The 16,848-nt window shown below is 37.4% G+C and overlaps 1 protein-coding gene across 1 annotated transcript in view; it reads right to left on the reverse strand.

Moving 5' to 3' along the window:
* Positions 1 to 2,883: 2,883 nt before the first annotated feature.
* Positions 2,884 to 16,848, reverse strand: part of LOC108802206 (vomeronasal type-2 receptor 26-like) — a 26,738-nt gene continuing 12,773 nt past the window's right edge. The window contains exons 3-4 of the mRNA XM_018574074.1: positions 5,964 to 6,087; positions 2,884 to 3,788 (exon numbers count right to left, since the gene is read on the reverse strand). Of these exons, the coding sequence (XP_018429576.1) occupies positions 2,884 to 3,788; positions 5,964 to 6,087 (1,029 nt within the window). The remainder of the gene's footprint in view (positions 3,789 to 5,963; positions 6,088 to 16,848) is intronic.

Below are 16,848 nucleotides of genomic sequence, written 5' to 3' on the forward strand. Positions count from 1 at the left end.
ACTGTATAAAGCCTTCCATGTGCATCTTGCTTAGAGCTGGTAACAAATTGATGAGTGTGTTTGCCATTTGTTTTGCTTCCCAGCATACCTGATCGGTTTGTTTGACATTCAGCAGCAGGCTGGGGTGCTGTCATTTTTGATGAGAGTATGGTGAAAGATCATGGTTGAAGTGGCCATTAGGTGCTAAACTATTAAGTTTAAAAATCAAGAACATTCTCTTTGGCAGTTTTTTGTCTCGAAAGTCTGAATCTCTCATGGTTGTGATTGCCTCAATTCTAAAGACTCCTACATTTTCTATACTTGCATTATGATGTGATAAAAAATGTTTAGGGACAGAGTGTTTATCATTCTTATTAATTATCTTCCGTTTATGTTTGCCGAACCTCATCCTAAGAGTTCCTCCCCACATATATTTTACCACAGGGGCACAATAACGCATAAATCACATACTCAGTGGCACAATCTATAAATTGTTGAATAGGAAAAATATTTTCCTTAATGGGTATTTCTTTTTTCCTATGCCACATGTGCCGTCAGGCTCGGCATTTATGCACACTGCATTTAAAATGGACTATTTGACCAAAAATTAATTTCCCCACTTTCTCATGTGAATATTTATTCACCTTTCTGGGGGCCAGTATATTTTTTAGTATTTTTTGTCTCTTAAACAATTACTTTCGGATATGTCAGTAGAGTATTTTTCAGGACGGGATCTTCCATCAAAATTCTCCAATGTTTTTTTTATAGTTTTGGAGATCCGAAAGGCAGCCTTATTGAATTAGGTACAAAAGGATAATTTGTATGAATCATCACCACTATTTAGCCTCACACTTTTTGCATGATCAACTTCATGTTTTTTTAAAGTACTTTATATCCATCTAACATCAAATCCTTTATCTATAAACTTTTGTTTAAGTATGGATCCCTGTTATTGATAATCTTCTAACTTAGAACAAGTGTTTCTAAGGCGTCTAAATTCACCTTCTGGAATGTTATTAATCCACCTAGGGTGGTATGCACTAGCTGCATGTTCATAGGAATTACCCACTGTAGGTTTGAAATGGGTTTTAGATGTAATTAAACCCATTTCATCATGGCCTAATTCTAGGTCCACAGTAAGGAATGTATAAACAAGTCAATTATATGTATAAATTTGATAGAATAAGGAATATGGCTACAATATTCTACAAATTCTAGTAGTTTGTCCCTACTGCCATCCCATATTTGAACTATATCATCAACATATCTAGCGAAGAGGACCAGGTTTGCCCCAAATAGATTATTGGACCAAATATAATTTGACTCCCAAAATCCCATAAAGAGATTGGCATAACTCGGGGCAAACTTGTCCTCCATAGCTGTGCCCTTAGTCTGGATGAAATATTCATCCAAAAAGGAGAAATAATCGTGAATAATTGTAAATAATGCCTGCTGTGAATTGATGGAGACTGGGGATCCTCATCATTCAAAGATCTCTCTGAAAGGAATATGATGTCCCACTGTGAAGTGCAGAAGCCGGGGGTAAGGTAAGTATACTGTATTTACTAACCATTTTCCCAAGTTTTTTTTCTGCTGAATCACAGTTGTGTTTTCTATTTCTAATAAAAGTGAGAGGTGATTGCAGTCAATACAGAGGCTTCCTCAAAGAGTACTAAAGCCACATTCATGATATTAAATATTATAAAAGAGGAAAAATCAGTAATGTATCCAGGTCTGTTGCGCATGTACTTAGTCCAGTTTTTCGCACCATAGGAAAATGGGCACTTGCGCGCACCGGGACATATGCTCACTAATCTGGTGCACAGGAAGTGATGCAATGCCTCTGAATTGATCTTCTTATTTAAAGCAAGCACATCCTGGGCTCAGCTGCTGGATTGTCTTTCAGCTGTTCCCTGTGATCCCGTTTGCTGCTTCTGAACCTTGACCCGGATTGCACCTGACTGCTCTTGATTGCTGCCTGCCTGTTGACCTTGGAATTGTTACTGGACTTGGCCTCTGCCTCATCCCTTGTACTTCGCTGCCTGGCTGGTGTGACCCCTGGCTTGCCTGACCTCGATTCTGCCTTTTGCTCTGGTATCCTGCTGCCCATCTGCTGCTTTTTAACAGCAGGCATGGAAATTGGTGATATGTGAGCTGATTGCAAAACTACTTCTGCCAGATATGAACATGCCATGTATTTGGCAAAAAAATTAGGCAAATGCATGTGTTGTGTTGTGCATTTATATTGAATTCATCATGTTTTGCACTCGGTTCTGAAGAAGATGGTTTAGCCATTAAAACGCAAAAACATAGCCATATCTATTGCATACTGTGATACTCTTAAATCCAATCGGTTGTATGGTGCTGGCAGGCACTTGGATCTTGATGAATGCATGTTATATATGCTTTACAAAGATGGATTTTTGTGAGTATCACTCTTTCTTTTACAACAATCCATAGAATAAATGTTACTACATGTTTTTTTGTTTTCTCCTTGGCATGTATGTTGAGAAAAGTGTGCTTATCCCAATACTGGTATCAACATCTCAGGAATAACTACATCTATGAATTTGAAACTATCTGGAGGTGTTATGTAGTGCCAAACAGGGGCCTACATATAGAGGCTTTGTATTATATTGTGGAAACTGATCTGTATTTATTATTTATATATTGTATATGGTTACATATTACTAATAAAAAATGTTTTTATGATATAGAGAATTAATATATAGGAAGATATGAGGATTCAGCACATTAAATGTCTTGTGTTGTTAAACATGTTATTGTTCTTTATTCTCAAGAAAGAATTAAACATCAGAACTACAAAAAACAAGGATCCTAATGCAAAAACCATTTCTAGTAATCATAAATTATATTTTGATTTCAAGAGGTCATCATAAATAATTATCCTCTGTTTTCAAGCAAACCAGATTTTGTATTCAGCTCACGTCTGAACAGAATGATGTAACATTTTGGGAAAAATATACAGCCAAGAAGTCCAGTACTTGAGGCCATTATAGCAAAAATCTCCACAGCCACCATGTATTTCCCTCTGGTGCTCAGATAGGCCGGGATCATGGCAATCCAGACACTGCAGAACACCAGCATGCTGAAGGTGATGTACTTGGCCTCATTAAAACTGTCCGGTAATGTCCTGGCTAAAAAAGCTATAATGAAGCTCACAGCTGCCAGAAGTCCCATATATCCCAGGACAGAGTAGAAGCCGATAACTGAACCCTCATTACACTGAATGATGATCTTTCCCTGATAAGAGTGAGTGTCTCGATCCTGGAAGGGAGGAGAAATAGACAACCAAGTGACACAGATTATAACTTGCACCATTGATAACACAGACATGATAGAATTCGGCAATTTGATTCCCATCCATTTCCTCCAGGAACTCCCAGGTTTGGTGGCTTTAAAAGCAATACACACCATGATACTTTTGGCAAGAAGAGAAGAGACGGCAACTGAGAAGATGACACCAAAAGAGGTTACACGCAGCATGCAGGTTACATCTACTGGATGGCCGAGGAACAAGAAGACACAGAGGAAGCTCAGCATGATGGAGACCAGGAGAAGATAGCTCAGGTTCCGGTTATTAGCTTTAACAATGGGTGTGTCCTGGTAATGTATAAACATCCCCAATATTACACCAGTCAGAAGGCAACAGAGGATGGAGACAGCTGAAAATACTGCAACAATTGTATCATCAGTGTAGGAGAGAAATTCCATCAATTTTGGAACACACCGATCCTTCTTCTCATTTGGCCATTCTTCATCAGAACATTTCATGCAGTTTTCACTGTCTGCAGGAAGAAAAATACCATCACAATGAGCATCTGTGTCATAGAGTCTGAGAACAATGTCTTGTGTTGCCTCACAGTCAGCAATTGGATTTCCATCAGTGCATTGTGGGAGAGTAAAATAAAATATAACACATTACCTACATATATAATATATAAATGTTATTATTAAAATGTATTACAAATAGATATTCAGTATATAGCTGCTGCAGACAGACAGACAGATAGATAGATAGATAGATAGATAGATAGATAGATAGATAGATAGATAGATAGATAGATAGATTTGGTAAATTGATGAGGAACAATATGTGCTCATGAGGTTCATTTAGTTACAAAGAAAAAATACAGATGAAATAAAATACAGTGAAGATTAGGAAAAGAGATTCTCATGGCCCATCGACGTTTGGCATTTGATTGCCATTGCCCAGCATCTTCACAGGGACACAAGCTTATAAGACCGATGTCACACAAGACCTCCCTAAAACAACTGTCTCACTGTACAATATTAGGAGACCAAATGTCTGCACAGCAAATCCTTCAAGGGCATTCTTTCTTCACATTCTGAGGACATTATTCCAATAACATATTGAAGTGAAAGGACTTTTGGCAGGAGAACCTGTATTCTCCAACATTACACATAGCATTATACATTGTCATATAATAGTTATTTTTCATATAGTTTATTTTTTATACGCCATTGAAAGCATTTTATATGATTATCAGAGTTTCCCTGCTCACACCTCCTGTGTTATCTCAAGAAGTTCAATTAGCCCTCCTGGTTCTTATGTTTGAATTTCATAATGAATTGTATCTATGATGTGGAGAATAGGATAGGGAGTAGGTTTGATAAGCAATAGAGACATTGGCAGGACTGATACGGGATCTGAGAGCATTTCTATGCAGATCAGCAGGTATTTTTCTATACTTTCAGGGTCTTTAACCCTTTCGCTGCCAAGGAAACAGCAAATATAGTGTGTTCTTTAGACATGTGCACTGCCAAAAAATTTGTTTAGTTTCGTTTCGTTTTAATTCGTATTTGTGTTATTTCGTTTTTCGGGATTCGAATGTGAAAGTCAATTCGTATTCGGAATTCGTATTCGGACGAAATTCGGTAGTGGTAGTTCGTTCGAACGTTTGTTTCATTTTCGTTTCTTATTCGTTTCGTTAATTAGTTCGTTTGCAGCAAAGAGACATTTGAGGGGGAAAATTTTTTTTCTCCTTCTCTAATGTCACTTTGCTCCAACGAACGAAACGAATAAGAAACAAATACGAAACAAACGTTCAAACGAAGTACCGCTACCGAATTTCGGAAACGGAAATTCGGATTCGTTTGCATTCGTTATATCTGTAATTCGGAATTCGGATACATCCGAATGTCTGAAAATTCGTCCGAATTTCGGTTCGGAACGAAACGAATCGCACATGTCTATTATCTATTAATCTTTGACCCTGTGTTCAGAAGTCTATATTAAAGTAAGGAATGACTGTAGGTTTGGCTCATCCTCCAGCTGATGCAGCCACAGGTAATTTATTTAGTAGTGGAATCTCTATTGCCGCTAAATGATAACTTTCCAGACATTGAGGATGAGGCCCTTCTCCTCATTAACATGGAGACAAAGTGCTTTACCAAGGAGGAGCTGCTTTGCCCTCTTTATAAGCGGTGCCCCAGTTTGCCACCCCCCTCCACTTGAAGGAATAAGAGCATAGTACCCCTAATGTACATCCAATCTGAAGCACATCTTCCAGTGATGACAATTCAACATGAATCATGATGAGTGATGACCAATTACCTATAGACAGAATGGCCCACTGCCATGACATTCCTTTTCTGCAGCTACTCCCTCTACCCAGATACCACCCAGATAGCACTTTACACAAAGGTTTCTGTGGTGCTAACTGAACCCTTATGAGGTAATGTACATACTTTTTCCTATTCTCTGTTAGTACATTTGTAGCACAAGGCAGATTCCAGGAAAGTGCAGAAGTGAGCTGATTCTTTGTATTAGGGATAAGCAGGAGGTATAGCGGAATTGTGTGTCATTGTCACAATAATCAGATCCCTGAAGAGGTTGATTTTCTGTTTATTATAGACTGTAAAGTCCGAAAGTATTTATACAAAGGCATGTAATTGTAATGAATAACAGACAAAACACAAACAAACAATGCAAAGTCTACCAGGAATGTTGGATATTTCTCCTTCTGGACATGGGATACAGTCATAGCAACATTCATGAATTGATGATCCAAACTTCTTTCTGCTTCCAGGTAAACAGGGATCTGAGCACCGAGATACCGGAACCTGAAAATCAGATATTATTACTATTAACATTATCATTTTTTTGTAAAGGTCTATCATATCCAATAGAATGAGGTTCAGGTTCATCAATATCATGGGTTCGATTAGGTACCGAAAAACTTATGTGCAGATTAACCCAGGACATTTTTTTAAACCTTAATGCACTGAGTGGCCTTTGAACTGTGACCATCAGTCTTTAGCTGGCCATACACTAATAGATTTATTTCCGGTGGGCATAACGAAAAACTAGAAAAATTCTTCAACCATGCAAAACAATGAGGATGATGAATCTACATCTGTGGCTATTGTATTCTGGCGATCAGCAGCCATCATTGTTCCAATACATGAATAGTATCTATAGCTGTCTGGCTGTGGACACTACCTGGCTCCTTCAACAAAAGCTGATTAATCAAAGTGAGCCTGCAAGGCCACCCACTACAGCAAATCCTGTGAATCTGCCTAAGATCTAACAGTGTATGACTGACTTTAGAAGGACCAATAAGAGGACCTCAGAATAAGCCAGCCTCCTAAATATAAAAGGGGTTAGAGAACAGTCACTGTATTGGATTCTGTTGTAGGGAAAGGATAGGAGAAGCTAACAAACTACACAGGTAGAGATGAACTGTAGTGAGCTGTACATTCATTCTGATAACTCTTTAAACACTCAACCCCTTTGGTGTCTTTTTTTTCATTTTAGGGGAGTTTTTTGTTTTTTATTTTTTATTACAGATCTACAATGTTTTGTATTTTGTGGTTATTTTTAGATCAGTGGTTACTTATAGCTACTGTCCAATCACAGCAAAGTTTCTAATTTTTTTTGCTGCAAGGCTTCCCTAAAAATGAGGGGGGATGGTGGTTTCAGTGGTGGTATATTGTTCTAATTTATTTAACCAGCCACTATAGCAAATCCTGTGAATCTGCCTAAGATCTAACAGTGTATGACTGACTTTAGAAGGACCAATAAGAGGACCTCAGAATAAGCCAGCCCCCTAAATATAAAAGAGGTTAGCGAACAGCCACTGTATTGGATTCTGTTGTAGGGAAAGGATAAGAGAAGCTAACAAACTACACAGGTAGAGATGAATTGTAGTGAACTGTACATTCATTCTGAAAACTATTTAAACACTCAACCCCTTTGGTGTCTTTTTGTTTCATTTCAGGGGAGTTTTTGTTTTTATTTTTATTACAGATCTACAATGTTTTGTATTTTGCGGTTATTTTAAGATCAGTGGTTACTTGTAGCTACTCACCAATCAAAAGCAAAGCTTTTGAATATTTTTGCTGCAAGGCTTCCCTAAAAATGAGGGGGGTGGTTTAAGTGGTGGTATATTGTGTTCTAAATTATTTTAGGGGTTTTATGATTTTATGCTGGTAGAGCTGTTTATTATTGGCGAACTGCTTTTTATTTTGCTTCAAAGGCTTCCCATAAATAAAGTGTGCTTTTGTTTTAGGGGAATTATTTTGGTGTTTTCATTTCAATTTTGTGTGGTTTTTTGTATGTTGAAAGGGGTGTATTTTAGGACAAAATGCAACTTTTTTGCTACAAAGTTTACCTTCAAGAAATAGGCTTTATTTCAGAGGTGAAATTTTGAGGTTTTCATTTCTTATTTTATTATTTGGGGTGCTCAAAGCACAGCACTTACTTGTTATTGACCATATCTTTTTGGAGTTGCCTTTGGTATAAGAACAAAAACTTAAGTGCATGAACAGTGTGCACCTTAACCAACCGACATCATATCACTCACATTCACCACACCCACTGTCTCCATAGAAAAAAAATATATATATTTTTTTAAAGGCATATACCAGTTAGGCCTATTATCCCTGATTAACACTGCCCTGCTGTTGACCAATTTAACTGTATCCTCTGAATTACAGTATATTCTAATGCATTTTGGCCTAGTCTTATGATTTAAAATTGCCTTCTGGCCAATTTCACATTGCTGTGTCCTCTGTGGTCTCTTCATCCTTGTAGTAATACTCCTCCCTGTACTCTTTTTCTCTGTTATATTTTGATCTATTCTCCATCAGTATAAATCTTCTGTTGATGGCCAGTTTTACACTCTATCATCATTTATGGTCTGTTAATTATGTGTTATTTATATATTATTTATTCAGTTTTCAAAATAGGTAGAGCATGTGCAGATACACACATCAGTGGTCATAGCATTTTCAGGTGTTAAAATCACTGCATGTTATCAGTCACACTATGATGTATACAATGCACAAACTAAGGTAAGAAAAGGATAAGAAGTACGAGGAAAGAGATACAGGAGATAGAAATAAGACAATATCATAATACAGTTATATATCTAACCTATTGCCATAGTGCAAATCAAGATGCAAATGACATAAGATCCAAGTATGAACCTAAGGTAGTGGACACCTGTGGTGTTGAGCAGACCGATGGTCTGGGAGGGGAGGGTGGATGTGATGGGATTATATTCTGATTTCATCACTTGCTGTATAAAAGTTTGTGCAGTTGCAGAGTTTGTTTACCCTACACTCGAGCCTTGGCTAGTGACTGGGGAAACTGGGAGCTAAGGATCTTCAGGTTGCGATATCTCCTCAGCAAGGAAGAAGACAGTGGCGGACATACTCATCCTGAGTACGTGGGTCCGTCACAACAGCCACTATAGCAAATCCTGTGAATCTGCCTAAGATCTAACAGTGTATGACTGACTTTAGAAGGACCAATAAGAGGACCTCAGAATAAGCCAGCCCCCTAAATATAAAAGAGGTTAGCGAACAGCCACTGTATTGGATTCTGTTGTAGGGAAAGGATAAGAGAAGCTAACAATGGGTCCGTCACAACAGCCACTATAGCAAATCCTGTGAATCTGCCTAAGATCTAACAGTGTATGACTGACTTTAGAAGGACCAATAAGAGGACCTCAGAATAAGCCAGCCCCCTAAATATAAAAGAGGTTAGCGAACAGCCACTGTATTGGATTCTGTTGTAGGGAAAGGATAAGAGAAGCTAACAAACTACACAGGTAGAGATGAATTGTAGTGAACTGTACATTCATTCTGAAAACTATTTAAACACTCAACCCCTTTGGTGTCTTTTTGTTTCATTTCAGGGGAGTTTTTGTTTTTATTTTTATTACAGATCTACAATGTTTTGTATTTTGCGGTTATTTTAAGATCAGTGGTTACTTGTAGCTACTCACCAATCAAAAGCAAAGCTTTTGAATATTTTTGCTGCAAGGCTTCCCTAAAAATGAGGGGGGTGGTTTAAGTGGTGGTATATTGTGTTCTAAATTATTTTAGGGGTTTTATGATTTTATGCTGGTAGAGCTGTTTATTATTGGCGAACTGCTTTTTATTTTGCTTCAAAGGCTTCCCATAAATAAAGTGTGCTTTTGTTTTAGGGGAATTATTTTGGTGTTTTCATTTCAATTTTGTGTGGTTTTTTGTATGTTGAAAGGGGTGTATTTTAGGACAAAATGCAACTTTTTTGCTACAAAGTTTACCTTCAAGAAATAGGCTTTATTTCAGAGGTGAAATTTTGAGGTTTTCATTTCTTATTTTATTATTTGGGGTGCTCAAAGCACAGCACTTACTTGTTATTGACCATATCTTTTTGGAGTTGCCTTTGGTATAAGAACAAAAACTTAAGTGCATGAACAGTGTGCACCTTAACCAACCGACATCATATCACTCACATTCACCACACCCACTGTCTCCATAGAAAAAAAATATATATATTTTTTTAAAGGCATATACCAGTTAGGCCTATTATCCCTGATTAACACTGCCCTGCTGTTGACCAATTTAACTGTATCCTCTGAATTACAGTATATTCTAATGCATTTTGGCCTAGTCTTATGATTTAAAATTGCCTTCTGGCCAATTTCACATTGCTGTGTCCTCTGTGGTCTCTTCATCCTTGTAGTAATACTCCTCCCTGTACTCTTTTTCTCTGTTATATTTTGATCTATTCTCCATCAGTATAAATCTTCTGTTGATGGCCAGTTTTACACTCTATCATCATTTATGGTCTGTTAATTATGTGTTATTTATATATTATTTATTCAGTTTTCAAAATAGGTAGAGCATGTGCAGATACACACATCAGTGGTCATAGCATTTTCAGGTGTTAAAATCACTGCATGTTATCAGTCACACTATGATGTATACAATGCACAAACTAAGGTAAGAAAAGGATAAGAAGTACGAGGAAAGAGATACAGGAGATAGAAATAAGACAATATCATAATACAGTTATATATCTAACCTATTGCCATAGTGCAAATCAAGATGCAAATGACATAAGATCCAAGTATGAACCTAAGGTCTTACAACTGACCCAGCAGGCCTATGTTTTACAGAAAAGATTTCAAGTATCTCTAGATTCATGAGTCAAATCTTCCATTTAAATGGACCTGATCTATTTCCTAAAACTATAATTTGATAAAAGGAACTTTCAATTGTTTCCAGAATAATAAAATATTTACTGCCTAGACTAAATGATGTTCAGTGGGTTACATGACATTGGCCTGCTGGTTTTGTTGTACAATTATACAGAATGACCCATGGATCAAAAGTCACTGGAAGTAAAATATAATGGTCCAAAGAGTCTGATTCACTGGCCAAATCCACCATATACTGTATGAATGTAAGTACCTACATTCACACAGCCTCTCCAACATTGAGGAGACATCTCTGGAAAAATTGAATGTACAGGTGAAACTCGAATAATTAGAATATCGTGCAAAGTTTATTTATTTCACTAATGCAACTCAAAAGGTGAAACTAATATATGAGAGAGACTCATTACATGCAAAGCAAGATAATTCAAGTCGTGATTTGTCATAATTGTGATGATTATGGCTTACAGCTCATGAAAACCCCAAGAACCCCAAATCCACAACCTCAAAAAAGTAGAATATTACATGCAATCAATAAAACAAGGATTGTACATAGAACAATATCGGACCTCTGAAAAGTACAAGCATGCATATGTACTCAGTACTTGGTTTGGGCCCATTTTGCAGAACTTACTGCAATTACTTTTGCACGATATTCTAATTATTCGAGTTTCACCTGTAATATCATAGAAGTATTGTGCAAGTCAGACAGACATTTCCTCAGTGTTACAAAATATCGAAATTCAATGAGAGAGATGAGAAATATTTTGTTTATGATTTTCAGACAACCAATGTCTGCTTCCCACTTTGACAGAAATTGTGGATATGGAGAAGAGTTCATTTGTAAAGGAAAATTAGATAGCTGAGAGACACATTTGGTGGGGGGTGCAGGTGATGATAACAGGATTTCAAGAGGGTTTAATTCAGCAAAGGAACAAAGCAGCTTTGGAAGGGACTATATAAAATGGAAGAGTGAGTGAGTTTCCATTGGTCCAGCTGTTGTTATTTGCTGGAGTCTCTCATAGCTGACAGAGGTTTAAAGATGGATGCTTGTACTACATGCTGTAGAAGAAGAGGTTAATCAGGTGGACAATTATGAAAGTAGGGAACCATGAGGCAATGTAAACATTATAAATGGGAGCAATAGGAGTAATGGTGAGTTACAAAGCCAATGCTGTTGTGCTTGGACATTGTGAAAGATAAAATCATTAGTGTGGAAGCATAAGGTAAAGGAGGAGAAAGAACCCAGAGCATTGTGTCAGGTTCAGTAGTGCTTAGCTGGATGTCTATGTTTACCAATCTCTAAGGACTCCAGTGAGAATAGCAGCCTGGCAGTAACTATTACAATTTTGGAGAGCAAACACTCCATTGAGTTTGAGCTTATTCTATAGAAAGCAATAATTGCATTTGTTTCATTAGTTATTCATTTTTAGGTGAAATGTTAATATCTGTTGTGATGTTGGGGAGCTCACATAGTCTGTATTGGTCTTTCAACAGCAGATACTCAAGGAAGCTCAACATACAATAGCTTGTCTTCAGCAGAATATATATATTTGCTCACCAATCACTGAGTTGTTCCATACACTCACGGTGTCCCAGTTGTTTAATAGTTCTTTCTTGCAGCACTGCTGCTCCGGCCTCAATCTTCAGAGCCACTGGCTGGTTCCCCCAGACAATCTCAATAACGTGCCAATCCTCACCATAGGCTTCACAAACCTGCAGCACCCTGCTGCACTGGCCAATACACACTGACTCTGGGGTGGAGCTCTCCTGACTCACAGGTGGGGCCCTCAATACATCCCAGCACCCTCTTCATGAGGGATGTACACAGGTGCACAATTAGGTGCTGGTCACTACTAACCCATGGACCCAGGACTGGAGATTCTGTCCCACCCAGAGCTCTAAGAAATCTCCTGGCTCCAGGATCCCAACAAGGATCCAGAAAACAAGGAAACGACTGAAATGGCAGTTCTTTCCTGGTACAAGTACTTTCTTCCTGGAGCCACTCAGCCCCTCTGGCTGAGAATCCTGGGTCACTTTGAGGCTGCATAACACAGTGGTATTGCCACGCAATGCCACACTGTACAATTACTGTAAGTGAACCATGTTCAAACAGGAAACATAAAAGTAGAATTGTCCAGAGAGATAATGAATATTGCTAGCTGGGGACCTTAGGCATGCACCAAAAAAAACTTTACTGAGGTACACAGGGCATATGTAGCATGTCCTGCCCCTTTCCCCTTTCTTCGACTCCTCCTGCCAGCAATTAAAATGATGGCCCAGACTGACTGAGTAATACACCAGTAGCTGCTGTCAAATATTGATCCTCTAAACAGGGTTGGTTAGAACTTTTCAGAAGTATAATTCAGAAAAACAATGTAACTGTATTACATTGTTGATTGACCTTTGATCTCCACATGATATCAGTCAAATCAACTTCTCAGGTAAAAAATGCAGAAATGTAAAAATTGCTCTGGTTCTTAGGAAGTATATTGGTGTGAGACATTAGTGTAGAATTTGCTAGCTATGCTTATGGAACCCGTACAATATGAATATGTACAATCACACATATAATTCTGTGAGCAAAATGTGCAAACAATGATTTATCTCTACTCAGTTCTTGTTTTCTATTAACAGTTTTAGGCTCAATGGCTTAATGCTTATTATTGATCCATGCTTACATAATGGACCTACCTCATCATCAAACTTCCATATTATGGCGTTAGTATTAATTTGAAGTTGCTGATCTTCTGGTGCCCAGGATGTAAAATTTCCCACATCATTATAAATCACATTGTATGTATCCTTATGTATCCAATTCGTTATTTTGTAGTGATAAACAAATTCTCCGTATTCATTAAATAATGGCGCCGGCTCATCTAAACCAAATGCATATTTAACTTTTCTTAAATATTGATGCAACTTCAACATGAATATAGAAAGAAAAAACAAACTTGTGTTAAAAAATGAAATAGCAATCTGTCACAGGGAAATCATTTCTAAATACTGACCTTAAGATTTCTTCTAAAGCCTTGGTCAATACTCGTCTACTAGTTAAATTCCCATAAATTATTAAAGCTGATCACATTTGATTTGTCAAAGGAAGGCAAGCACCCAATGTAACATGCAGGCTGTTAATTTGAATTAGACATTTGAAAATGTACCCATCCCTTTTATTGACAATAGATTTTTAAAGTAACCTTTGACAGGATGCATTCGGACTATCTGAAACATGTCCTCCAAAAATGTAGTTTTATACGATCCCTCGTTTCAACTATTATAGCTTTGAAATCCATGGATTCAGCTCAAGTATATGTCTCAGGGATTTTATTTCACATATTTTTGATTACAAATGGCAAGATTCAGGGGCTGCCCTCTGTCTCAATGAATATCTGCACTTATAATGGAGCCCTTAACAGAAAGTGTACAATCTAAGAGCCAGATTAGCAGTGTCTCCCTCAGAGATTATACTCATAAAATCTGTCGATTTGGTGGCCATATTATTTAAACTGTAAAAGAACCAGCTCTTTCCCTTTTAGGAAATCAAAACTCACTTTGTCTAGCTCATTACAAAGTTAATGAAAAAAAATTCTACAGGGTTATCCACAAAAGGGAAAGAGTTTGGAGAAGGCAGGAGAAGTGAACAATCTAGGCCAACATATATTATTTGGAAAAATTCTCTAATTCAGCTCACTTTCCAGTTCAACTATGTTGTCCTAGATTGTTCCCCTCTCCTGACTTCTCCAAACTCTTCACCCGTTTTGAGGATAACCCTGCTAGGTTTTGTATATTGGGATTCTTCAGGCAATACAAATGTTGACAGTCCTTCTACCTTGCTTTTTTCATACAGTTACAAACCACAGATATCATAATTTAGAAGAAAATAAGTGCTCTCACACCTAACTTTCTTGGCACAGGGGGTTAGCATTCTAAAAAAATGATCCTGACAAAAATGTTAGACTTATTTTGCACCTTACCCCTGACCCTGACAAATGTTTTAAACTTTCAACATTTCAGTTTGATTAATATGTGTTAATTCCAAGGTAAGATGTGCTAAAGAAATCTAAACACATAGGAGGGATGGGCCTTCCAGAAATTCAGGATTACTATAAAACTTCTTACATGGATCAAAATAAAATGATGGTTCCATCCTTACAAAGAAAAACTATGAAGTCAAACTAAGTAGGCCTTAGAACCCCAGTACAATTTAAAAAAGCATTTGTTGGCCAATATGATCCTTTCTACTTTATAAATAATGGATTACCAAACTATTAACATAAGGGTGACATGCTCTGAGAAATGGCAGAAAAACATGAGGGAACCAACTGCCACCTGGGTAAAACCTTGATGTATGCTTCCATTAAAGAAGCATTTATACCATCTTTAAAAGTATGAGAAAATCACGTGTCATATATGGACCCCTATGTGTTGCAACTGAGGAATGGTTTGGAGGGTACATGCTCATTCCTCCCCTTTTCTGGCCTGCCTGGATGCATGCTCAGAATAAAAGGGCCTGGTAATGGATTTCATGGGGTCCCCATGTTATTTGTATGGGATTTAACCTTAACGTTTTATTTTCTCTTTTTTTTTGCATGGGGCTCCCCTTTAAAATCCACACAACCCCCTCAGGGCCTGGTATGAAATTTGGAAGGGACCCTATGTTGTTTGTTTGTGGGAGTGGGGGTACCCCTTAACATCTATAGCAGAACTTCATTGATTAAAAGGGTCTGTTATAGATAAAGGGAATAGCTAGCTGATTTATTTATAAACAAAAAAAGTGACTGAGGTATGTTCAACTCATTGCTAGTAGTAATCAGTTAGACATACTTGGGTAGGGTTCATGGGAGGCGTGCTGAACCTGTTGTAAGTTTGAATGATAATTCCAAATGCCATTGGAGTTGATAAAATCAAAAGCGGTGAGCACATCTTTTAATAATAAAGAGAAATATTACAAACTCCTTTTACTTCAAACTTCAACTGCTTGTGAAGTGGTGCACCTGTATGCTGTGTAGGGTGTACTGCAGCAAAACGTACATGCCATGGCATTTTTTCTTTCCCCAAATTTCAGAAGCAAACCCAGAAATAAAAATATTGTGTCCCACCCCAAGTCAGTACCAAACCCATATTATTGATTAGGGACTGATATGGATAAAAAAGAGGAAGCCCATATCAAAAATTTAAAAGGGGGTTTTCCCTTGATGTCCATACCAGATTATAATCCTTTGATTACATCAGCATCCCCACAAACTATTCCACTACAAGCCAAACATTGCTACAATACTTTTAGCTGGGAGGTTGAATAATTGAAATATCACTGAATCACTTTTACCTTTCAAATGATCATCAACTCCAGTAACATATTACTTTATACATTTCCTAAAATCCCTTCAGAAGATTGTGTACTCTACCTTATGTCTGTAATAACGAGGTTCCTTATCAGACAATTTTCCTTCATAGAACAGATTCATATCATGCAGTGCTTTGGCCATAGCTTCTACCGCATAATAAATTCGTGGAGTGGTTCCTTGATGCACAAAATTAAAATAATTTGGATTGATTTCTTCGTACACAGAACCATTATAGCTACATGGACATATTATGGTGCTATTTCTGTTTCCTTTGTTATCAGACATACACTTTGGAAGTGATAAAATCTCGCAGGACAGAGGTGAATTATTTACAGTATACGTCTTCTCAATTCCATCAAAAAATGTTTCCTTGTTTGGGAAGAATAAAGGGGATAGTTCCATAGACAAGCTACCATTAAATTCAACTAATGGATTATATCTAGAAAGGATAAGACGCCTCAGAGGAGGAACAATAAATGTTTTATTATAGAGAACATTTGTATGATGTATAAATGTACTAAATTCATCGTTACTGATATAAGATCCACATAATACAATTACTTTAGCACTGGAGGCTTCCATAACAGAAATTGCATTTTGTAAAATAAACTCTGGATCTATGGGATCATTATACATATAAGGTCCAAATGATAATGTATATTCAACACAAATACCATTATTTTTCATGTACTTCATTAATATCTCTTTATCTTTGTCTCCGGCATCATCTTCTGACGCAAATATGCCAACCCACGTCCAGCCAAAATATTTCAACAACCTAATTACAGCCATATAATGAACATGGTCATTCTGCACCATCCGGAATACATGAGGATAGAGAAGCCTATTGGTTAAAGAATAGTCCGTGGCTCCGTAACTGATCTTCAAAACAGTAAAAACATAATTTGTTAATGTTTGTATCTAATATTAGATATGCACAATCAGATATCCACAAGGGATACATACAGGGGCGTAACTAGAAATAACAGGGCCCCATAGCAAAATCTTGTAAGGGCCCCCCCCCCTGCAGCTACATCTCATTC

The sequence above is a fragment of the Nanorana parkeri genome, unplaced genomic scaffold (assembly GCF_000935625.1).
Source record: "Nanorana parkeri isolate BGI_ZX_2015 unplaced genomic scaffold, ASM93562v1 scaffold2720, whole genome shotgun sequence".
In the NCBI taxonomy this organism is placed as follows: domain Eukaryota; kingdom Metazoa; phylum Chordata; class Amphibia; order Anura; family Dicroglossidae; genus Nanorana; species Nanorana parkeri.